At 32.6% G+C, this 26749-nt stretch overlaps 2 protein-coding genes across 2 annotated transcripts; one reads left to right on the top strand and one right to left on the bottom strand.

Moving 5' to 3' along the window:
• The first annotated feature begins 1517 nt into the window (after positions 1 to 1517).
• LOC132718970 (coiled-coil domain-containing protein 149-B-like) lies at positions 1518 to 26509 on the top strand. The gene is made up of 13 exons (XM_060702684.1): positions 1518 to 1676; positions 9314 to 9472; positions 12564 to 12623; positions 13384 to 13488; positions 13818 to 13940; positions 14502 to 14674; positions 15453 to 15525; positions 16146 to 16230; positions 17602 to 17740; positions 18297 to 18373; positions 20478 to 20631; positions 21191 to 21333; positions 23142 to 26509. The coding sequence occupies exons 1-13, from the start codon at positions 1584 to 1586 to the stop codon at positions 23987 to 23989; spliced, it is 2232 nt and encodes a 743-aa protein (XP_060558667.1). The 5' UTR covers positions 1518 to 1583; the 3' UTR covers positions 23990 to 26509.
• LOC132718971 (uncharacterized) lies at positions 6460 to 8479 on the bottom strand. Its single transcript, XM_060702685.1, has one exon. It carries the CDS (start codon positions 8427 to 8429, stop codon positions 7284 to 7286), a length of 1146 nt encoding a protein of 381 aa, XP_060558668.1. The 5' UTR covers positions 8430 to 8479; the 3' UTR covers positions 6460 to 7283.
• Positions 26510 to 26749: the final 240 nt, after the last annotated feature.

Genomic DNA, 26749 nt, shown 5'->3' with positions numbered 1-26749 from the left:
TGTACGTAGGTATCCAGTTTTTTCCAGTCTATATATAACATCATAAATCATTGTTATTAAATAATCAGATACAAAGAACTTTTTTTTTTCATATTCAGCTATTTTATTTTATATGACATATTTATTGAGACTTGTCCTCACCCAGCGTCTGTGTCCTGATTTCAGTGCAGTAATTTTACAGTAAAATTATTTTTTACATATACATTTTTTTCTTAAAGCATCAACTTCAAACTTCAAATCATAATGTTCCTTATCATCAACCACATCTTATGTGACAATGTTGATAACTCTGGCAAAACTATGGCAACCATTTGTCTTGTGGTTGTTGCTTACACAAATCGTTGAGAGCAGTTATCTAGTTCACCATTATTACAACCATAACATTACTATGTTAACCACAATCATTCAAGTTGCCTCTTGAATTCTTTACTTAGTGGTACCCTTTACACTCTGATATTCAGGGGTGACATATATTTGTGCAATATTTTTTTTTGTTCAGGACGAATTTGACAGAAAATTCGTGTTTTGAGACAATCCCCCATTCGTATGTCACGTGATCCGCTAATGGCTGATTTGACCCGTTATTGGCATGTTTACTATATGTTTGAAAAAGGTAAATGCACCATGATGCATTCAAAATACAAATCCACAAGAAGTATACAGTAAAAGAGGAACAAAAATACTTCAAATCTACATACATTTATTTAAGAATTAAAAAATCATTCGTTCATTAACACTAAAAGTTTCACTAGTGATCTGTTATTGGCCAACTCACTGTATTTTGCTGTGGTGAAATTCTTATTCCTTTTCTTTCATGCATACTGCTGAACTTTACAGGATTATTAATTATCATCATTTTCTGTTCCAATATCCTATCTTTGTACATTTTGTAATACGATCTATGACTAAAATTTGAAATTTGGTGTCTTTTGTATGAGTAATCTGGGACAGAAAGATACACTACATTACACTATTAGTGCCAGAAGTAATTATTTAAACATTTTTTGTCTACATAACATCGTTTTCATATGAAATCTGTTTGACTCAGTGTATTAAAGTTTTACACATTTTATTAAAATGCCCAGGCTGCATGTTACGTATATAGTTCTTTAAGGTAGTCTTACTGTAATTATTTCCCGCCAAAAAATCTAACATCGGCCAATGACGTAATTAATCCGTCATTTTTTCACAATCTTCGATATTAAATAATTTTTAACCGTTCATAACCGGAATTTAGTATATAGCGATAAAGGATGAGTGATTGTTAATAATCTAATGTCCAAGATTTTCTATATCATCAGCTATTGTGTCAGCATTTTCCCCCACCTATTTTCTATTCTATTTTCTATTTCATTATGTTGTTAATCTCATTAAATGGAGGAAATGCAAAACTTTTATCGTCTTTAGAAACATTAGCTCACAGGTTCCTCGAGATCTAGTACTTTACAACCCTAATACCGTGCATATTGAGAACATGTTCTTTCCGAGATTCGTCAATCAAAAATATAATACGAAGCTACGGTTATATTGCAGTCACTGCTGGCTTTGAATGAAATGTTGATGAAGCTGAGGATGTTGAAAAAATGAATCGACGGCGACAGGATGTTGCAACCGTTCGTATATCAGACGAGGAATATTCAAGACTTGAAAGTAAATTTGAAGCGCTGAAGAATGAGGTAGATTTTTATACAATTTCCATACAGAATATAACAAACTACAGAGATTTGGCATAGGTCTGACAGATCATGGGCATTCTCCTGGATTTGACCCCTATGACTATGTATATTTCAGAAGTAAAACTTGTATATAATACACTAAAGGAAACGAAATGAACCTTATATATACTCCTGGTTTAGACCCCGGGGTCTATTCCAGGATATAGCCAGATCATGCAGATCTGTGCTATAAAATTATCTTAAAACGTGTTTTAATTCAATTTTCCCATGAATTGATTTTATTTATAAGTAAATCAGGTTCAATAAAAAAGATCAATACAATGGGAAAGTAGGCAAAGTCTGTGAAAGTGAAAGTAAAATTATCATTAACAGATTAAAATTTAAATCGACCGAGGGTGAGGTAAACACCATCATTCTTTAAATTTTTTGACTTGACTATTTGAAGAATAGCAGGACCTTAATAGGACCAAGGAATTGGTGTCAGCGTAACATTTTGGTTAAACTTTTGTATGCATCATCATATCTCAACCTCTAACAATGTCCTCGACTATAGTGTTTGAAATTTGCATTTGTCTGAATCTGAATCTGATGTGACTGTAAAATCACTGAATATATCGTATAAGTATCTAATCTCACACCCAACCTATTCTCAGACCTTTCATTCATGAGCTGTTATTTTTTTACTAGAAGAGACCATGATGTTTTCAGTTTGTGTGCATAAAAGTTTAATTTCTGACAGACATGCCTGCTGCTGTTAAATGAAAACAGTGCATAGAAACAAATATTTACATTACATATTTAATTATTTAGCCTAATGTCATACAAATTGCTATTACCTTTGTAAGTTCTGTAAATACATCATTATCTTTTTCATAATTTGTGAAAATGAATATCAGAGAAATAAATATATATAAAAGCAGGTACCTGCATCATGTAGGGTACTTCATTCTCATGCGTTAGTCAATTAACAATCACTTTATTGGTTTAACTAAACAGTAGAATTTCAGAGATACTTGAAGGGGTTTGAGATTAGGTTCTTTATTTTAAGAGGCCATGTCAGTTTTACAAAAGAGGGTTGTGCCTTTCCAAGATGGAAATAGAGCTTTTTTAATTGTTGAATTTCAGCTAAATTTTACAGAAATGTAACATACAGATTAAAGTGTACATATGTAAAGAAGTTTTACAGAGATGTATCTTTATTTATACGAAAAGACTTCTTGAATGCTTATACTGGTTTGAGAACTGGTTTGTCCACGATAAGCATCTTTTTGGTACCAAAGAATAATGTTTAGTCGTTGCTCGGCCCAAGTAGGTGTGCTCGATTGTCTCATTAAAATAATGACCTTAATAATCATAATAGGAAAAAGGCAAAGCCTCAAAGGGAGTTTGATTTACTTTTACGGTGAAATAATGTAAAATAATCATTTATTTTACATTTTCTGTTTTAAAACTGTCATTCGGTATAATCTATTTTATACACTGCTTCCGTTTGTTCTAGTTCCCTGTACTATTATGGTTCCTAAAAAAGTTCGCAGAACACTAATCTACGCATCCGTTTTCAGTCAGAATACCTCTGCTTTTTTTGTTATAAGTTGTGATGTGTCAATTCAGTACTTCTGACAAAAGTTTTCAAAACCATCACTATCTGGCAGGTACTCACGTTACCGTAAAGTGTTTTGAGCTTGCTATTAATCAATCATATTCTGTGGTATGCTGTATTTTTCGGAGAGAATTGAGTGGAAGCGTGAATATCATTCTTTCAATTATAGTTAGATAAATTTTGTGGAATTTCCAATCAATCATGCTTAGTAAACAAAATGGCCATTATTCCCCAAATCATTTCACAGTATCAATTATATCAGTTGAGCAAGTCAATAAGCATTTGATATATTATAAACACTGAACATTATCTTCTGACTGTAACTATTTGGCACTGTTTTTTATGCTTCCCAAAGGGTGAGCATATAGTAGCCGCTTTGTCTGTCCGGATGTCTGGATGTCCGCTTTTCTTGTCCAGGACATAACTTTGAAACAACAAGAGGTATCAACATGAAACTTTGTAGGTAGATCAGGGCTCATAAAATTTCTTTTAAGATAATGTCATGATAATGAAGTTAAAGCTTAACCTTTTACCCCATGAGCATATTGCGAAAAATGGCCGCTTTCATTGAAAAGCCTCCTGTAACCTGGTAACAAGTTCAAACTTCTATGAAACTATGAAAAATGCTTCAATACTGATGAAACTTGGCACAAATGTTGACAACACCATTGCCTCTGTAACAGCATGCTCAATTGTAAATTTCCTGTTACCATGGCAACGGGGGGACGTCTCAAAATTGCCAAAAATCACTATTTTGCATTGTTTTTTTCCATCAAAACTGATTTCAAAGTGCTGCAACTTCTCAATGAATTGAGATAGAGTAAACAAGTTCAAACTTCTATGAAACTATGAAAAATGCTTCAATACTGATGAAACTTGGCACAAATGTTGACTACACCATTGCCTCTGTAACAGCATGCTCAATCGTAAATTTCCTGTTACCATGGCAACGGGGGGACGTCTCAAAATTGCCAAAAATCACTATTTTGCATTGTTTTTTTTCCATCAAAACTGATTTCAAAGTGCTGCAACTTCTCAATGAATTGAGATAGAGTAAAAGGCTTTTCAGTGTTGGTTACTAGTTACCCTAAGATCAACCTAAGGCCATTTTTAGCCTGTCACTTTTTTTAACAACATTTCTCAAACGAAAACCAGTGTTTGGGGCCTAAATAGGGCATTTTTTCACTGTTTGAGGCCTCAAAAAAGGGGGGGGGGGGGCAAAAAGCCGTCAAAACACGCTTATATCAGGGAAAAGGTTAATGAGGGTCCATCCGCCCTTTCGGGCACAAAATGCAGCTTGTGCTGTCGAGTACGGACCCCGGACATGTCACCAGTCATGTCCTTAAAGAGTTAATTTTGAAGTACAAAGTGATGATAATTTACCTCCATGCAATTTCCACGGAGTATTAGCCAAAGATATGAATTTTTAGCCAAAAGTAGGTCCCTGTACGGCGGTCAATGAGAACCTAAATGTACAGTAACCTGTGACAATAGGAAAGGTAAGCCCTGAAAAGGGCTGTTGGTGCCAGCAAAAGGCCTGCCGTTAAAGCCGTCTAACCGCTCACGCACCCTAGCACACCGTCCTCGTCGACCCATGGGCCTATACGAAGAATATGTAAAATATTTACTGTAAACATTTGTGCACATTATATTTAATCACTCAAATTATATACATTCATTTCTTATTGAAAAATTTGTATGAGAAATTAAAGAAAATAAATTTCTAATTACCTCCATTTATGAAATGTTAAATTCAGTAATATCTTTATAAATAATGCTTTATTTTGGGACACACAAAATAAAATATGGACAAACCTTATATACATTTGCCCTTTTTAGATGCAGATATGAACATGATGAACATAGTCAGTTTAAAATTATCCCCAGTTTAAAATTATCCCTAGACAAAACTGCGTGCTTCCGTGGTCGAGGGGTTAGAGTCGATGACTTCTAAGTAGGGATGGCAACGAGTAACCGGTTAACCGAGTACTTGATCGAACGTCTGAATATCGGTTAACAAAATTGATATTCGATTACTCGGAAAAAATGTATAATTTCTATTTTATTTGCTATTTAGACAGTTTGGTGTATCCAATTTGTTCAGAAATTCGGAGATGTGCATATACCTTCATAAATACCTGTTAAATACAATCACAACTTCCTTGCAGAGGTGCGAAAATGATACCATAAATTTAATGAGGCGATCAACAGTTTGACACGCGCACATGTGTCGCTTACGTCATCCGGCCTCTTATGATATTTAGTAACCTTTGATTGTGTAACACAGTGAAGTTTGTACCCGAATCTTGTTTTAAGGTAACATTTTTGAAAACAACAAAGGGCCGTACAATTATTAAGGTAGTATTTAGACCCGGTTAAACTTTTGTTGCCGCCGATTAGTCTATTTTATTACAAGAAGAAAAAGATGTTTCAACTGTTAAACATGTTTTAAACTTGATATTGCATTAATAAATATGTTCTAAAATTTAATTTTAATTAATTTGTCTCCTTTGCAGTCCTTTCTATAGTTACAAATTCTATGAATGTAAATAGAAAACGAAAGTAGCATGCGGACGGTGTTGATATTGTGTGATAAACTTTGAAGATAATTGGAAATCGTCCGAGTAACCGAGTACTCGATCGGAAAAATGACCGAGTACTCGAGTATTGATTTTGGTATCCGTTGCCATTCGTACTTCTAATCCAGTTACCTCTCTCAGGCGTGGTTTCGATCTGCGGGAGATGCTCTGGTAGTTTAGCGCGGAGGAAGGAAGTCTAGTACTGGTGTAACTCTCCAGGAACGATGGTTAGGAAACTACATGTACCAGCCTATATGACTGAAATACTGTTGGGAAAAGGCATAAAATGAAACAAACAAACAATTATTAACAAACAAATCCCCAGACAAAGGCACCTGCTAAGTGTAATTATGTTTGCAACAGTTTACTTTTATTAAAAGGTAGTGGATAAATTCTGTAGGTTAGAGGCTTATTATATTTATATCAATTATTTCTTTCATTGTTAGACACTGTTTCAAAATTGGTAAAGATAAACTATTAAGAATCTATCATGAACTGGAAATATTTTTGGTATTTACTTTTCTATTCAATTATTAAGTTGGTATGAGTAAGGAATTTAAAAAAAAAATCTTTTATCTATGAAAAAGATCAAAGTCAAGTCAAGTCATGTCAAATATTTTATTGGCATAATCATTATACATGTACATGTTACTCCTAATAACATCGAGGCAGTATGATTTTCAGTGCAGAAAAATATGATAAATACAAGTGTAGGATGTACATATTTCTCAGTACATTTACAATACTTGAAACAAAATTATAAAAAAACTTTAATTGAAGAGATTGTATCTCTTTCTTGTATCATGGTCAGAATAATTCAAGGTAATCCACTGGGGTACAATTTAAGCTCAAAAACATAGAATTTGAATTTATTTCATAAATCAAGTCAAGTGGGGCATTTAAAACAGAAAAAAAATATCCAAAGGAAAAAATATCAAGAAATATATTGAGAATAGTCATTATATACGGAAATACAATGTACTAATGAAAAATGACACTCTCTTTCAATTTTTTGGTACATGTACATAAATGCTGGTTACTTACAATATTTGAGTTCTTTCAATGTTCCATTATCTACTGTACCCTTTTCTAAACTATAATAGCTAATTTATATGGGAACTGTCTCGGAAATGAAACGTCTTCATTGTGAAAATATCCATGGAGTAAAACATTTGACATTCAATGATGAAACAGGCAATACATGGTAGACATAATTATTATTACTTATAATTTACAAAGTAAACATATCATGCTGCTTTCATGTTGTTAACATCAATTTATCAAAGAATTTCCATGAATCAGGATAACATAGCTTTAGTCTTTCACAAGAAAGTAATGCTTTTGCAACACTGTCTTGTTCAACATATGCGATAAATATATACATGACATATGATATACAGTCATTAGTTTTCTATCAAATCCATAGAATTATGTTTCATATAGCATGAAGCCAGAGAAGGTTGTCCAGACATTGTGCACATAAAATGGTGCACTCCCATAAGGTCCATGTTTTACTACTTTGATTTCATCACCTTTGTTCAAGTGTAATACGATCATGTTACTATCAGCTCCGTGTGTCATACCGTGAACATACAGCCATAGTTTAGTTGTACCATTGTGCTGCAAACACATTTCTAACCTGCGGCTTTTCCCAAGAATATGTGTATAAAACATGTAGACACCAGACACGGGAGCTGTGAAGAGTCCAGTTTTCGGAGAATAAGCATTACCGTTGTTGTGTATAATGTTAGAGAAGACTAAAGTGTGCCAGGCTGGCAGGTTTTCAACACTGCCAGAAAGTTTGGCAGAAAAAGATATATGTCTTGTTCCAACGTTTTCTCCCATTTCTCTCATATTTTTATCAATTTTGTTATATTTTGTCTCCATGTTGTTGACAATTCTGTCAAAGTTTGTTGATATTTTAGCAATTTCATTTTGGTTATTCTGTATTTTAAGTTCTACTGCAGATTCCTCCATGGCGTTCTGATAAGTCTGTAACTGCTCAATGTCCTCAAGCATTTCTTCTTTTTCCTCTCCATATGAGTCTTTCAGTGTTTTAAAATCTTTTTGTGTTATTTCAAGGCTTTCTTTCAGCTTATTTAAATGAACCTTGTGAACATTTTCACTTTTCTGAAGAGTTTCAATTTCTGCATGTTGTTTATTTCGGGCTTCTTTCTCATTTTTGAATGCATCCATCAGTAATGTTGTGGTCTGTACTATCCTAGTTAGATTCTTCTTCAAATCTGCCACCCCAGCGTTCTCTTCCACACACACATTGTCACAGACAGCAACACCAGAAGTATCAGCTTCAGCAGATTCATCACCAGTTTTACTAATTTTATTTATTGGGGATTCTTCATCATCTCTGATAATGTTAGATATATTCTCCACTATATCTGCCACAATAATCTTCAAATTGTCTATTTCAGCTTGCATAAGAGTATTTTCATATGCCTGAAGTCCAAATTTCTGTTCCAGAATACCAAGTCTTTTTTCTAATTTATCTATTTTCCTTCCTTCACATCCAGCTAAGAATAAAAACATTGCTAAACACAGACTTATCAGCACAGCCATTTTGTTTCTAAATGTTGCAGTGATTCTTGTGTAGTGTGTCTACAAAAAATAAAACTTCCCACAAAATTTTTGTGCACTTACTGTAAACTAGAGAAAATTCTACTGAAATAGTTTTTTTTCTTGTTTTTTTTTTTTAAAGAAAGTAAAATTACCAAAATGAGAATTTAATGTTTGAATTATATCACATGATTTATTTACTGCAAGTTATTGCCTAACATTCTTGGAATTCTTGGAAAGTAACATCAACAAGTATATATCCTAGACTCTTACTTGTATACACAAGAAGGTAAAACTAAAACAGAAACCTGGGATAATGTTACTATGTACAGTAACACTTGAATTATAAAACAACACCCAGCATCTTGTTGTTTATAGTATATTACATTGCTCTCACATTTTCCTCATTCTCTTAAACTTTGTACCATAAATTAGGAAGTCAGTGCTAAAGCATTAAGTATTGTACAAAATTTTATAATCTAATTGGTAGCCAGCCTGAGCCAGGTCATTTTACATGTCGGGAATCAAGGAAGAATCAACTGCTACACTTTTAGTGTTTTTTTTCTGTACTATAACATGATATAAAGATATAATAATGCATTTATCCATTGTAACCTCAGCCCCCACCCCTACAGCAGTCAGGAGGGTCAGCAGGGTAAATGAGCAATTATATTAAACCTTCCCCACATAATCATATCATATTTTCCTACTCTATTTTGCTATTTCCACACTATCTTTTTGTAACATTGATCTACTCCTTCAATTTATACTGATATTTGTTACATTTGTATGACTCACTGATAGATATACTCCCTCAATTTAAGGATACTAATGAGTTTATATGCTGATATTATATAGAATGACATGTAGATATTTATATTTTACAGTTTACAGCATGTAGGAGAAAGTTGGACAGTAAATGTGAGGCTCTGTTGATATTAAGTAAGGAGTTAGATCAATGTCGTAGTGAACGAGACCAGTTTAAATTGATGGCCGAGCAGCTACGGGAAAGATGTCAAACACTGAAAACAAGTCTCTCTGGCAAGGTGTGTATTCACAATTTAAGCAATTTTGTTTTGAATTGTTGTGGAACATCATATGTACCCACGTTTGACAGGGCTTAATTCAAGGAGGTATGGTAAATCTTGCATTGAGGTCACCATAGTTTAACTTTAAAAATATTAAAAATTAAGCTATACATTGTAATTTGGATGTCTGATACAGTCACCTATCGTTATCTCGGCATTGCTTTTCTCAATATTTTGTTTCTCAATGAAATTTTCAAAGTCCCGATTTTCTTCCGTCTTTATTTATATTGGAAATATGATTGTGTTTATTTAGATATTTTCATTTCGATATTTTCAGTATCTCGAAGTAAAATTTCAGCCCCACACTAAAATCCCTTGTATATTAACTAATGACTAAGTCTAATAATTTTTCGTATATCCCCTGCAGAGATGTGAAAAACTAAAACCAGACGATAATCATTCAATAGCGCTTGTCATAATGATGATAAATGTTAATCCAATTAGCGTGTTGATAGACTTATGTCCAAAATGAGTGAATTTTTCGTTATTTATGATATATTCGAACACAGAATTAAATTCAATAGGACTCGTACATGTATGGCCCAAAGCAATATCTGTAAATAAGTACCAGAATTTACCTGTAATGTTCAGTTTATAAAAAGAGTGTGGCAATCCTTTTGTATTTTAGGCATATTCATATTTAATCCTAAATATTTTTCAATATCAACTGTTGGTCAATCATCATTATAACTGTCAATCTTTTAAAATTTATAGTTAAATCAGTTCAACTTGACAATGAAAAAATGAGCATAATGTCACTTATGTATAAATATGTGAAAGAATATTGTTTGTAAAGTTTTATGAAAATTATTTTGGTGTGACTGGTCTGGGCAGACAGAAAAATAGCTCATTACTTTGATTAATCAACTTTTTTAAACTTCATCTACTGAGCATAATTATTGTCTCATCAAATAAATGTATATACACAAATGTATGAATAAATAAATTATCAGCACATGCAATATCATCACTAACATGGTTTAAAATAGGAAAGAATAAATAGAATATTTTGTTAAGAAACCTTCTGCTTATTTAATAAATTAATGTTTATAAAATAAAAGATCGAACTCTTCATAAAAGTATTTTTATGATCATAAAGAAAACTGTGGAGATTCCCTGAAAATTAAATGTCAAGTTTTTTGGGTTTTTTTCCGATAATATTTGGTATTTTTTCCCCAATTCTAAGAGAAAGGCAAATTTTTCACCTGAGTAAAAACAAGCCCTGATATATGAACTAACTTAAACTTTACATATCTGAATGTAAATATGATTATGCTGACTTTGTACATACACAAAACAAAGATACATTAATGGAAGATGTTTTCATTATAATCACAGTCTCTATAGCATGCATGCTGTTATCAAAGTTATATGTTGCATTTACATTACATGGTTGAATATTTTGTGTTGGCCATATCCATTTTTTTTTTCAAATACAATGTATTGTGAACAACTTGCAAAGAAAAATTTGAGATTTGATAATATACTCGACATCACTAATTCCGCGTCATCATTTATCTCACGGTAATGGCATATTTTCATGTGACCATTGTTATAATTGGTCAGAATTGACATATTTAATTCAAACACCTTAACAACGAAGGTTTTGTGCAAAATAATTTAAATCTACAGAATTTTACGTAAAACTGAACAACATTTTACAAACTTCTGCAAAAAACAACAATAGTCCATTAAAATTGTGCATACGTCTGAAACAATCATCATTTTCTAAATGTTCTTGTTTGTTGAAAAATTAAATTTTGAGTTACAATGTAAAAATACTTTTAATATTTAAAATTATGCAAAATAACTTAAAGAAATTTTAACTGAAACATGAAAAAACTGAAATAGAACACCATTACCGCGAGGTAAATGATGACATACTGTTTTCAAAATGGCCGACACACTGTTTACATCTGACAAATTAAAACTAATTTTGATTGAATATATTGTTGTTTCCTTGTGTCATATAGCAGAAAAATGACTAAATGATACAGTTTATGACAGTTTTTGTAGTGTAAGTTTATTGTTTGTGTTCTTTACTGTTTAAAGTGTTAAGTACCGTGAACTAAGAGGAGCACAGTATACATGTAGTAAAATGTTACAATGTTTTATTTTGTTAAAGGAAGGGTTTTCTTCCTGGTTCTCCTGGTTTATATCAATACAACAACTAGTTGAACTGGAGTACTATAAAAATACAGAATCACCCTTTATTATTTTGTTAGAATACAAGTTAATCTTAAAATTTTACCATATTTCCATATAAGATTTTCAACTATTCAATAAACATTTCTAAATTCAAAGACAGAATATGTCTGTTACACAGTCATAATAAGCAGCAAAAAATGTTTAATTACTAAACATGGACTCTATTTTTACTACAGTTTAAATGTTGATCAGACGTCATACGTATTTGTATTAAGTTTACCTATAAATCATATCTTGCTATTGTTCTTGATGGCATCAAAATAATATAAAATTAATTAGTATATTCTTGTTTTATTATTTTTGGAGGATATTATGATATCAGTAATAACTTGATGGAAACAGCTGTTGGTTATGTATGGTATATATAAGGTATATATAAGGTATATTATCAGTATAAATGCAATAAATGCATCATTTGATATGCAGCAGATAATGAACAGGTTTTATGCACCATATGTTACCATATGTTTAACTTGTTTGCCACACAAGGCTTTTCAATTTAACCCTAGCCTGTTTGTGACAACCAATGCTACCCATGCAATCCATGCATACAAAAACCAGCCAACCCATCTGATCATGCTCTCCACTGTTCACTATTCAGTCAGTACATATTTTAAAATTGTCCCTTAAAATAATAATTGGTGTTGTTCCAGAATGAAAAATGAACAAGTTATTTTCAGAAGCAGTCAACAGAATAAAGCCTGGTCATGCATGGATCAGTCTGGCAAATACTTAGCACATACAACTCCAGCAGGTTAAGAGGTTAAATCAGGAAAATGCCATAACATTTTAACCTGCCCTGTGGTATTTATTCTTATATCCTTCAATGTTGATATTTCAGCCAAAACAGAGTACCTCAGATACAGGGATCTATAAGAATTATACAGATACTCAAAGCCAGGTAAAATATACATATATAAATAATCTTTACTCTAACTTGTATAAATAGTTCACATGGATGCATTTATATATACACACTATACTTGCTCTATTATGTTAATGTAAATGATTTAAAAGATCATGATGAATACCTGTAAAATTATAAAGGGGCATGCTCTAACTTAATGTGAGTAGGAGGAAAGTTGAATGTAAAATTTTGATATATGAGATAAAATATTAATTTGTTTATTGTGCATTTTTATTAAGAATGTATAATTTTACCAAACTGCTGGTAATTTAATAACTGTAATTATCAACTTATTTTGATATTTATAAAAGTAAAATATTAATGTAAAAATACACACAATTTACTTAAAAGCTGGTTTTATTTATGATTAAAAATAAAGTAAGGTTTCACCTTGACAGTTGCAGTTCAATGAATATGATTACAAATAGTCTCCTCAATGTTGTTTATCATCATTTGTGGGCTTTTGAGGGAGTGTGCAACAGCAAGTGAGTGTGTGAGTGAATGAGTCTCAGCCCGGGTTTGAACCAGGTACCTTATGCTTATGAGGTAGAGTGCCGCATTTTGCCACTGCTACAATAATTTGGCTATTGGATGAACTTGGTACAAGACTACCCATCTAAAGATGATATTTAATCATGAAAGTAACAAAATTATCAAGTTCCTATGAACATTTATGTATGAGAAGATGATGCACTGTTTAAAGTAGAAGTATTATTTTTGTTGCTATTATCATACATGTATTTTATAATGACAGAATCTGGCCAGATTGTTGTACGAGTCAAAAGAGTACAGTAAATCTCTACAGTTTGAGGTGGATGATTTAAAACAAAAACTACATGATGCTAATGGTGACATTAAGGTAACAATGTTAATACACCTTGTGTACAGTTAACCTAGTTATTTTCCGTGCTTTTGTGAACTGGTTCTGCTTTACTGGTGATGGACATTATATAAGCTAGCTTCATAGCATCTTCAGTCCCTGACTAGAGTCAAGCTAGTTATGAGGGGCGAGAAATTTTAAATCAACTTTTAAACAGAAACATTTCTGTGACCACCACTCAGTTTGTGCAGGTATACTGTTATAAAATGATGATTAGATATAATACAAGACTTGAGATGAGGTTACATTTAGTATTAAGATAAAGTATGGTTTAGATGTTGTTGTAATTGTAAGATTTTAATTTATAGTTGTTACGAGAGCAGATTGCTCGGTCTAGGGTAGGGACAACAGACGAGGGATTGAGTACCCGACATTTCCCGGCTCACGAGAGAGAGGAGCTGGTACAGAAATTAGAGTCTTCCAATGAACAGGTTTGTTCTTAATTCTTAATTAATGTTAAATTTATAAATGGACTGTTCCAAATTTAAAGCAGGGTAAATCCATTTCAACATGTACATAATAATTTGACATTTATGTAGTTGGCAGAATATCATTTAGTTTTCATTTGTTAATGTCTGTTTCTAGTCTACTGATCAGTTATCATTAAAGATTGGTGTATGGTAACCTTGTGGTTGGTTTTTCTACCTTTCACCTAGTGGTCATGGTTAGAGTCTCGCTTGGACCAATACGTCACAAACATTTTGTTAACTTCGGATGAAGTTTACACAAACCTTAAAAACATAACATGTGTTGTTTATTCCACTTATTAATATTGTATAACATTTTATCTAATATGATACTAGTAAGGGAAGTGGATTTGAATTGAATTGACATCCGCATAATAAACATGGAATACATATTTTGTGAACAGAAATGTTGAAATTTCTAATCAATTCAAAAAATCTACCAGTACATAGATATATGTTATATTGTAAATGTTTTACAGTATTTACAACTAATAGTACATATGTTATATTGTAAATATTTTACAGTATTTACAACTAGAGAGAGATCTACAGACAGTGCTAGATGAGAAGGAAGAATTGGTAACAGAGAGAGATGTTTATAAAACAAAGTATGAGAGATTAAATCAGGAACTGAACTATATACTGAAAGGTCACGAGGATAGAGTTGTAGATATTGATGCTCTGATAATGGATAATAGGTTAGTAGTCTCGCAGTCATTGATTCATAATATGAACCGCGTCACGTCAAAACCAACATAGTGCATTTGCGACCATCATGGATCCAGACCAGCCTGCGCATCTGCGCAGTCTGATCAGGATCCATGCTGTTCGCCTACAAACCCCATTACAAGTAGAGAAACTGATAGCGAACAGCATGGATCCTGATCAGACTGCGTGGATGCGCAGGCTGGTCTAGATCCATGCTGGTCGCAAACGCACTGTTGATTTTGTCGTGACGCGGCTCATATGATCATTTGTCTCTTACCTATGACTCAGTTATAAACTATCATCAGATATACTGTAAACGGAGGATATTGAATGAGTGTAGGTTTAATACTGAATTTATTGAACAAGTTGAATAGATTATATTATGCCAGCCTCTGGCTAGCAAAATATTATTTTATTCAACGAGTTCAATAAATTTAGTTATGAGCCTACACGGATATAATATTCTATTTATCACATACCCAAAATAAAGACAGTTTAAAGTGCAAAAGAATCATTTTTCATTGACAGGCTTATAGTGTAAGGCTAATATTAAGCACGTCTTTACAATATGTTTGTATAACATAAATGATGTAACATCAAAATATATGCACAGCCGTGAAATATCATATTTACGTAGTTGAAAATCGGCACAGGTATATGATAAACTGTATGAATTAATGTTATAAAAGTGTAGGTTTTTCCAGTAAAAATTAAAATGCATTTATTGAATTCTTTACATGAATTATGATACACAATTATTTATTATAGATATCTGAAGGACAGATTGAAACAGATGGAGGATGAGAAACGTATGACAATGGCTGCTGTGTCAAAATACAAGGTTTGTACGTCTTTCTTTTTGTTGATGACAATAATACAGACAATACAGATTCAGGCCACTAAGGACCAAAAAACTATTTTTTGTAGAGGCCGAATATAGCCTCTTTTTTTTCCCTAGTTTGGTCCTCAAAATTCCCCAGTCTTGAAATTTCCCATAGAATTTAGAATAAAATGAAATGATGGTGTTGTATTAAGGTCTTTTACTGCCTTATTAGTATTTCCCAGTGCTTTTTGCTTTTCTATTTTGAAAAACTTGTTAAAAGTTTGTGTTAAATTTGAGACCCCTTTTCCCAAAGTATGCCAAAATCATGCATATTTTCCCCAAGAAAAAGGCTGAGGCCCTTCCCCAAAAATGGTGTTTTGGCCCTTAGTGTTGAAACTGACCAGTCTAATCAAACCGTTAGCTTTCTACACAATTTCTTTATATTTATGATTATATATCCATATAAACATGTGGAAAGAAGTTTAAAAATTTGTTGCTATGAAACTTTGAACTGCTTGGTATCTAATCTACTAACTAATATCTCAAGAGTGTGTTCCCTGTGTTCTGCACTATACTGGAGTTTTATAAATGTGATCCCCTGTATATTAACAATTAGTGGTTTGTAATATGTTTTTTAGCGTATATTAGAGAAGAAGAAATCTAAAAGTTCAATGAAGTTTGGTCAGAATAGAGGAGGTGGAATGGTGATAACAGAGAAACAAAGTTAGTATATGTGTGGTCTTCTTAATCTAAATGCTGCTGAAAACTTATGATGACTTTATTTCCTTTTGAAGTATTTGACACATACAACAAAAGCTTGATGCATATCGCTAATAGTGCTAGCAGATTAACCCTTTAGGTCCTGCTGAATTTCATAAATGGATTCATCCAGCTTTTATTATGAATTTTGGGGATACCAAGATGTAAATTTAAAGGTAGTCAACAGTGTCTATTCTAGGAATTGAAAAATAGGGGTGATTTTCCCCCCTCTATTTCAAAAAAGGGGGCGATTTTCAAAATCAAAGGGTGCCAATATAAACTGCCAATGTTAAATCGTCTGCATTAAGTTTACACTGAGGCGTTCAACCGATGAAATAATTAAAAAGACAATATTTATTTAAGGCAGCAGAAGTTGTCCCCCCTTAATTTTTAAACGAAAACAAATTATTGCAGAAATGCCGCGATTGATTTTAAAGGGATTGGCAATACAAATAATCGAACTATCTTTCACGTCTAGATCGTAGCCAAGCTAGGAATTGCCTCATTTTTCTTGATTATTTACTACACTAAAATGGCGCCCAACTGTCAGACCTAGCACACTAGTTCCGGTCGATCCGAACATTCCGTTAATTTCCGTCAACTCACGTAACCAGTACCATACGGTACTAAATCATTATAATTAGCTTACAGTTACCTCCCTTCGGTTTTCGGTGTAAATGTAAACAAAACAACCAAATATAATGCGGGATGGAAGTTTTACGGTTTTATTAACTGTTTTTATAGATGCGCGATTTTCACGCACATGATTTTGAATTGTGCGCGATCTGTTAAATACTAGCGTGAATCGCGCAATCGCGCGTCCTAGAATAGACACTGAGTCAATCAACAGTGTGGGATTTGAACCAATGACAATTGGCTTTATATTAAAATAAACACACAATTATTTTTAACATTTTATGAGGCAGTTATCATACTAGGTTGTATTATGATAATGGAGGTATAAATAACATTGTGTATTTGATCCTTGTCATTGTACTGCTGGATTTAAGATTTTACCAAGATACAAAATTGAAAAATTAAATTAAAAACATTGAAACATCTTCACGTATAAATGTTTAGTAAATAAACTTGGTGCTTAGCTGTCTTAAATGAAAGTTTTGCTAAATATGTAAATAATAATGTTTGTCACCTACCTTTTGCCATGGTATTGCAAGGCTGTACATATATTTTCATGTGACATTTTTTGCACTATACATATTAATTGTAAAGACGCCCAAAATGTTTGCATCTTCCAGCAAATGTTCTGTATATATTTATGTTTAAGCAATTGTTTGGTATGTTAGTATGTAGTAACAAACATTGTATATATTACAGTACAAGAAGTGTTACAATCACAACAGTCAGTATTAGGTACACCACAAGCTATATCAGACTGGCAGGCTCTAGCAGCATCACTCCTAGAATCTGTTAATGATAAAAAACTCGCATTGTATCATCAGAGAAAAACTAACAAGTTAGTACATTTGTTAAATATAATAAAATTATATCATTGTTAAAGCGTGTAAAGGAAATATTTACAAACTATTTTAGAAGTATTCTTTTTCAAGATAAAATTTTTGAAGCAAATAGATAGCTATATACACATTGAGATATATTATTTCTTTTTAAAATTATACTACTTATGATAAAAAAAATATACATTTGATAAACTCTATACTCCAATATAGATTTGCACTTGTCCGTCAGTGCAATTAACGTGCTGTCACAAGGACCAAATAGTGGAACTTGGGGTATCTGTGTCCTATAGACATATTTCTAGTTAATATTGCTTCATGACTTATGATACAGTAGAAAAATGTATTGAAAATTGGATATTAAAATCTCCTGTTATTGATTGACTATACATGTATCACTAATGATTCAAATAAATGTTGCAAAAATATTGTTAGATACTTAGTTTTCTGTATATCATTAGTTAGATAGTGAAAATAACAATCTTTAATGAAAAGATATCTGTATTATATATTTAAATGAAAGCAAAAAATCATTTATTTGTTTATTTGATTTAGAATTTTAGGGAATAGAGTAGCAGAGCTTGAAAAGAAAATAAAAACATTAGAATGTGCTGGACTGTGGAGTATTCCAGGTAAGTTTTCACAGGTAAATTCAAGTCAAATACTCTGTTTTTATGTTGTTTTTAATCAATTTCATTTGACAAGAAGATAAACTTAGATATAAATTAAATACAGCACGCTAAAGGAGTGTCTGTAGCTGGGTGGTTATGGTTGTTGACTTCAAACCCTGGGACACAGTGGGTTCAAATCCTGCCTGGGCCTTTTGGATTCTTTGAAGCTATTCAGTCACATACAGAACATCAGTGGTTCTACTCAGTAAAGCTGGAAAGTGGCCATTTCACCATAACAGTGTTTGTGCCACTTGACACCAAACAAACAAACAAATTAAGATTGAATGATTGAAAAATATAACATTAGAGGAATAATATTGATATTAAATTCTCAAAATGTGAGCCTAAAAAGAAAAGAGAAAATCCTGTAAGATTTTCATTTTTTTTAGCTCACCTGTCACATAGTGACAGGGTGAGCTTTTGTGATCGCTTTTCGTCCGTCCGTCGTCCGTCCGTCGTCCGTCCGTAAACTTTTGCTTTAAATGACATCTCCTCATAAACCACTGAGCCAATTTCATCCAAACTTCACAGGAATGTTCCTTTGGTGGTCACCTTTAAAAATTGTTCAAAGAATTTAATTCCATGCAGAACTCTGGTTGCCATGGCAACCGAAAGAAAAATCTTTAAATATCTTCTTTTAAACAACCCTATGAGCTAGAGCTTAGATATTTGGCATGAAACATCTTCTAATGAGTGTCTACCAAGTTTGTTCAAATAAAAGCCCTGGGGTCAAAATTGGCCCGGCCCCAGGGGGTCATTGATTTTCCCTATATGCATATAGTAAAAACTTAAAAAATCTTCTTTTAAAGAACCATAAGAGCTAGAGCTAAGATATTTGGCATGAAACATCTTCTAGTGAGTGTCTACCAAGTTTGTTCAAGTAAAAGCCCTGGGGTCAAAATTGGCCCCGCCCCGGGGGGTCATTGATTTACCCTTTATGCATATAGTAAAAACTTAAAAAATCTTCTTTTAAAGAACCGTAAAGGCTAGAGCTAAGATATTTAGCATGAAACATCTTCTAGTGAGTGTCTACCAAGTTTGTTCAAATAAAAGCCCTGGGGTCAAAATTGGCCCCGCCCCGGGGGTCATTGATTTTTCCCTATATGCATATAGTAAAAACCTTAAAAAATCTTCTTTTAAAGAACTGTAAGAGCTAGAGCTTAGATATTTGGCATGAAACATCTTCTAGTGAATGTCTACCAAGTTTGTTCAAATAAAAGCCCTGGGGTCAAAATTGGCCCTGCCCCAGGGGGTCATTGATTTTCCCTATATGCATATAATAAAAACTTAAAAAATCTTCTTTTAAAGAACCCAAAGAGCTAGAGCTAAGATATTTAGCATGAGACATGTTCTAATGGATGTCTACCAAGTATGTTCAAATAAAAGCCCTGGGGTCAAAACTGGCCCCGCCCCGGGGGTCATTGATTTTCCTTATATGTGTATAGCAAAAACTTAAAAATCTTCCTTGAAAAAACCCAAATAGCTAGAGTTTAGATATTAAGCATGAAACATCTTTAAGTAAATATCTACAATGTTTGTTCAAATAAAAGCCTGGGGGTCAAAACTGTCCCTGCCCGAGGGGTGTCATTGTTTTTAACTATATGTGTATAGTAAAAACTTAAAAAATCTTCTTTTAAAAAACCCAATGAGCTAGAACTTAGATGTTTTGCATGAAACATCTTCTTATGGGTGTCTACCAAGTCTGTTCAAATAAACAAATAAAAGCCCTTGGGTAAAGATTGGCCCCGGGTTGGGGGGTGGGGGGCTATATACAGGTGAGCGACCTCAGGGCCATCATGGCCCTCTTGTTTATTTACAAAGCATGTGGGCACAGCCATGTCTGTTTATTTAAAGTTAAAAAAAAAAATGCAATGAGTATTAAAATATTTTTTTCTGCTCTTTCTCATATTATAATTGTATTAATTTTGTTTAATATATTGATTCAAAAATATAATTTATTACATACAAATTGTATTGGTAATTGAAAGTTAGATATTAGAATTGTATTAATTAAACCGCAACTAAATAATGATATATTAAAGGTAACATCATACATTGTTTACAGGAAATATTTCAAGCAGTCTGGAGAAGTTAAAGAATGATTGTGTTGATATAGAGATGTTGACACCACGGAAACAGTCAGACACAGACTCAGAGAGATTATCACCATCCGAGGGCGAGAGAGAAAGTGAACTAGAAACTGTAACACCTCTTGATAGGTATGTTTGGTAATTACTGAGTTACTGAATAACAATATTTCAATAAGTTACTGAGTTACAATATTCTGTTAGAACAGGATAATTCGATTATATAAAGGTTGAGTGGAACTTTTTTTATGAACTATGTGAAAGTTTATCAGATCTAAAAGACAACTGTTTGAATGTAGATAAACAATGTTATTAGATTAGTGAATGAAAAAATGTCTTTTTTAGATCTTCATCTAGCCTTTTCCTGAAAAAAAATTAAATAAACATTTTCTGTCATACATTCATTGTGAATTAGGAATAAACTGTCGGTCTATGTAAGCTATAGTTGATCCGAACATAGTTAAGTTATAATTCAAATTGTACCTGCTGAATATAAAATAACATATTTGCATTGCTTAAATTAAGAAAATCAATTGGAAGTTTAAGGATTTTCCCATATTAGAATACAGCAAATCAGCTACCAACAATAAAGAGTCTGGTCAGACTGTGCTGATGTCTGGCTGTATAATGATGACATTGTCTAATCATAGGAAGTTTCAGCAAGTTAAGATTATCACTGTTTAATTTACAGTATAGAGAATTCTCCATTGACAAGTCCTCAGCATATTGCCAAAACTACTTCTAGTCATTTAGAACTGACCAATCTGGACACTGACCTTGACCTACTGCCTACAAAAGAAGTTCCTACCAAACCTCAACATTCAGAACAGTCTGGTAAGACATACATGAATAAGTATTCAGTTGTTGTTATAATGTATTCTTTTACAGTGTCAGATCAACTTAGTTGCTTTTTAGACTAATTGTTAACTTTCTTTTAATCTTAAAATTGATAGAAGGTACATAATAGTCTATACTGCGGACCTAGTATATAAATCAGAACAAACCAGGGCCCGAGGTTATAAAGAAATTCTCCAAGCTCAAACTCAGATCTCTCGTATATGATTGGTCAGAAACCGTCACAAAATGTACACAGTCCAATGGAAATCCTGAGATTTGAGACAGGACTCAGACTGAAGTTTTATAACCTCGAGGCCTGGTCAATGTCTGACAAAAGTTAGCCAACAGTTTAGTGTATATAAATTATGTTGTATATCTAAGCAGCTAATCTGTCATACTGAAAGTTTTATATTGTATTGTGATCCTACTATATAAATACAACTTTATTAACCAAGTTTTCAACGAAAACCGGGTTATTGTAATGCCGAAGCTGGCGGGCGGGCGGGCGTCAACTTTTGGTTTCCGCTCAATAACTTTAGTTTGCTTTGGCCTATTGACACCAAACTTGGTGTGTAGGTAGCTTATATCAAGAGGCACCTTGGGATTGCTACCCAGGTGTCTGTGATCAAGGTCAAGGTCACTGTTACTAAAAATAAAAATTCAGTTTCCGCTCAATAACTTGAGTTTGCTTTGGCCTAATGACACCAAACTTGGTGTATGGATAGCTTATATCAAGAGGCAGCTTGGGATTGCTACCCAGGTGTCTGTGATCAAGGTCAAGGTCACTGTTACTAAAAATAGAAATTCAGTTTCCGCTCAATAACTTGAGTTTGCTTTGGCCTATTTACACCAAACTTGGTGTATGGATAGGTTGTATCTAGAGGCAGCTTGGGATTGCTGCCCAGGTGTCTGTGATCTAGGTCAAGGTCACTGTTACTAAAAATAGAAATTCAGTTTCCGCACAATAACTTGAGATTGCTTTGGCCTATTGACACCAAACTTGGTGTATGGATAGGTTATATTAAGAGGCAGCTTGGGATTGCTACCCAGGTGTCTGTGATCAAGGTCAAGGTCACTGTTACTTAAAATAGAAATTCAGTTTCTGCTCAATAACTTGAGTTTGCTTTGGCCTATTGACACCAAACTTGATGAATGGGTAGCTTATGTCAAGAGGCAGCTTGGGATTGCTACCCAGGTGTCTGTGATCAAGGTTAATGCATTTAGTTTTCATGTTATAACTTGAGTTTGCTTTGACCTTTTGACACCGAACTTGCTGAGTGGCAGCTTTGGATTGCTACTTAGATATCTGGGAGCAAGGTCAAGGTAATTTGCTTACAATAGAATTTTTAGTATCTACTCAATAACTTCAGTGCACTTTGACCTATTGTTTGCTGTCACATCAAAACTTGGTCGTTGAAAACCTGGTTTTCGTCGCATTGCGGCGCTTCTTGTCTATGAATATGTTCCAGGAAAAAAAGAGTATCTTTTTATATGTATGGCTCCATCCATTGTTTTTGTAGTTCATGAATTTTAGTGTAGATACTTGTTTAAAAATTTATGAAAATATTCCTTCGGATGGGGTTATGGTTATTATGGTAAATTTAGTTTATAAAAAATGTTAACTAGCAAAATGTAAATCACTTTTGAATTTACATTTTGAGGGATCATTTATTTTGCTAATACATACTTTTACCGAATGAGATGAGTGTATCTTTTTATTGATCAAGTATACAATAAATGATATCTCTTAGACATTTATTGTAAAGGGGAAAAAGTGTTTTACTTTCTATTTAATTTACTTGCAGATACCTTCCAATACCCAGCAACAAAAATGTTTGGAATGTCACCGAGTGATAAATTCTCACATGGAACAGATCATGAAATTGACAAGATTAAAGATATTCTACTAGCTAATGAAGCTAAAGCTATCAGCCAAGGTATTGATAGTCAATATGACAAGATTAGGGCAGATGTGGAACATCAACATGTAGGTGATACTAATGTTGAAGATAAATGTTTAGTTGATTTATCAGATCAGGAGCTAACTGTATCTGCTCAAAGAAGTGACTATAGTGAAGTAAACGGTGTTCTACAAAATACTGAAGATGTAATTACAGCTGTAGATATATCAGGTGACATTAGTGACAAACCACAATGTGTTCATGTTTATAATCAGGATAAACTAGACGATACTGTTGATGCTGATGATGTTAACAAAGCTGATGATGTTGATGACAAGGATCAAGAGTTAAGGAACTCATCAGCAACTGATAGAGGTTCTGCTGATAGTGATGGTGACATTGATGAAGTAGATAATGAAGAACTTGATGGATTCTTAAATGATGATGATTCAGAAGCATCTGAAAAAGTTGGACTGTTAATAGAAAGTGTGACAAAGAAGATGTGCAATATTTCCCATCAAGATAGTAAAGATAGGGAAACAGATACATGCAGTAATGATAGAGAGAAAGACAGGGAGACTAGAGGTTTAGATAGTCGAGGTCGAGGTAAAGGTAGGAAGGTGAGGAGAGAGAAGGAGAGAAGTAGATCAGGAGACTCGGACACTGATATCCATCCATTGTTAAATAGTCCAGGGAACACAATAGATGAAAGTATAAATAGTGTTGATGAGCCACACGATGTGCAATGTTAATTATGTAAAATGATTTAAACTGATGTTGCTGTTTAAACTTCTGCATATTGTTCTAACACCCACATAGCAATACTGTACTAAAAATGTTCCTGCTTATTGATTTCTTGATATATTCATGTCATTACTCTATCATACATTAAGGGAAAAATCTTTATATCCATTTTACTAATGTTCAACTCATCTAGACAGCCTGCATGTTTTATGATGGTACTTGTTCATGTCAACTCAGCACTCAGTATAATATAAGAAAGTTTCTAATTTAAATAACATGTAAGACTATGTAAAACTTGTTTCAGGGTAACAAGATACTATATCAGCTTTCTGAATTCCAACATTTATTTATAAGAAGGTTGCAACAATTGCTCTGATAATTGATATGAAATTTGAAATACATTTAGAATAACATGTGAAATGTGTTGTAGGTTTTTACACATACTTGCTAATTTTGTTTTAGAATTTAAGTCTTGTATTTTACTATTTATATCATGTATGTTATATTTACATACATGTATATAAAATTTCAATTGGCTGTAATGTTCATCAATCATCACCACAGCATCTGTGGCAAGGTGGTAATGTTGTTGACTTCAAACCACTTCAGGACTCATACTACTGTAGCCTCAAGCTGTGCCAGCCTCTCTGGAATTTTTCATGCGTGAAAGCTATCTAGTTATCCTACAGAATGTCTGTGGTTCTACTCAGTAGAGGTACATCAGATATACTCTGTTTAGGAAACAGATATCAATTATGAATGCATAGGTGTTTGTAGAATAATGCAGGGTTTGAGTTCAGATGTGCAGGATTATATTCACAAAGCTACATTATGCGGAGAAGTGATTTTACTGACATTAATTTATTTTTTTCGCATCACATATGACATGTAACCATTCCATTTTTATGCCATGCATATATGGTGTAGCAATGCACTTAACTGCACTATGTTTTTAAAAGGGGAACAATGTGAATTGTATCAGAATATTTTCATTATGATATATAAGGTGGTGTATTATATAGTATGGAGAAGGTATGGCTCAATGACAGAATGTTGTAATAGTTGCAGCACACTCTCTAGTACTACTTTTACATGTTTGTTCATATTTTGATATTCTTTAACTTCTATTTTATTCAGACCTGAAATCCATACATATTCTTTGTGTAAAGCATTATAATTTAGGGAGATAACTCATGAATATATTGTTTATTGTTTTGTTACAGAGTAGCTTCCCTTTGATAATAGATCTGAAATTATTAGTATATATTTTACAGAAATTTAAGTTTAAATTATTTGTGTTGTGAGAAAATGTGATCTCTTTGTTTTGTTATAAATTGTTATAATTTATTTACATTTTTCTTTATTTTACATCAATATGACTGTATTTTTTTCACATTCCAAAAGTCAACATTTCTTCTGACATTATCTCATATGTCTAACACTTCTCTCTGAGAATTACCAAAGCTTAATTAAAGTTGAAGATCATGTTGTAAGATTAAATGAAAAACATATTAACTAAATTTATTAAATTGTAGTCACTTGAAACAATTAATGAGTGACTCACCGAAGAAGAGTGTTGTTAATTTTAAGTTCAATAAGTACAGAACTTCTTACAGTCCAGAAAAAAACAATAACTTGTTCTTTAATGTTCAAGGACCAAGCACTATTATAAAAGGATCTGGTTTTAATGTCTTATTCCAAAAGAAATATTTACTACTGTAGCTAGAAAAGTGGTTGATTGAACTTGTGACCCCTGGATCTATAGTAAGACAGTGTTACCACTGGACTCCTGTACCTTTCATATGAACACCAAGTGTGGTGAAAGTTAAAATAATATATATTTTTTTTTGTTTGTTCATTATTCAATTTAATATTATTTTTTTGTAATGAGTGACATAATTTGTAGTGCAATAGAAAAAACAATATTGTTGTTGATTTACTTGTTTTTAGTTTATTCAATATGAATAACAAAAGTTTATATATTGAGAATCATTTTTAATGCTGTTTACATGGTTATGAAATAACAATATTTAGATATTCCATAAAGTATCTTAGTTTTCTTTCACATTATTATTTTATTTCCATGTCCTGAAAATCATGTGTCTATTTATGATATAATTTTTGCTCTAATACTGTCTGTTTACTTTATCCCTCTGTCTCATCAATCTTGTCTATTAATGATTGGTAGTAGTTTTGTCTTTGATAGTAAATTGGCTTGACGTTTATGTTATATGAACTATCATACTACATTTCTATCTGAAACATATCTATATATATAAAATCAGTACGGGGGAGAGTAACGAAAAACAAAAGTGAAATGGTAAAAATAACAAATTTGATTTTAGTCTATTCATGAGATATAATGAAAGGTGCAACATTTCCGGGACCCCCTAGCACCAGCATCTGTACCCACTATTACCAACTTGAACAACAATCAATATTTAGCATTTTAAAGGAACTCCACTGAGGTTAAAAGCCTAAAAACATTCAATTTTATTTTTTCACATCGATAAACATGAGCATTTAAAACAGAAATATAAATAAAATATAATTGAGAATTATACAAGAAATACATTGAAAATCATATGTTTGTGCTATTCTCAGTCCAAATTGAGTGAAAAGCATTTCAACGCTTTTCAATTTTGGGTCATTTTTCACTATTATGATAATTATTCTGGAAAAACGGAGCGAGGTAATGATCTGAAACTTTGCACATAAGTTATTAGTCTAGATCTACATCAAATGGAGTAATAATCTCAAATAATTAT

Source organism: Ruditapes philippinarum, unplaced genomic scaffold (genome assembly GCF_026571515.1).
Source record: "Ruditapes philippinarum isolate M1 unplaced genomic scaffold, ASM2657151v2 ctg506_1_1_1_1, whole genome shotgun sequence".
In the NCBI taxonomy this organism is placed as follows: domain Eukaryota; kingdom Metazoa; phylum Mollusca; class Bivalvia; order Venerida; family Veneridae; genus Ruditapes; species Ruditapes philippinarum.
The sequence above is the reverse complement of the archived record's forward strand: the minus strand, read 5'-3'. Positions and strand labels throughout refer to the sequence as shown.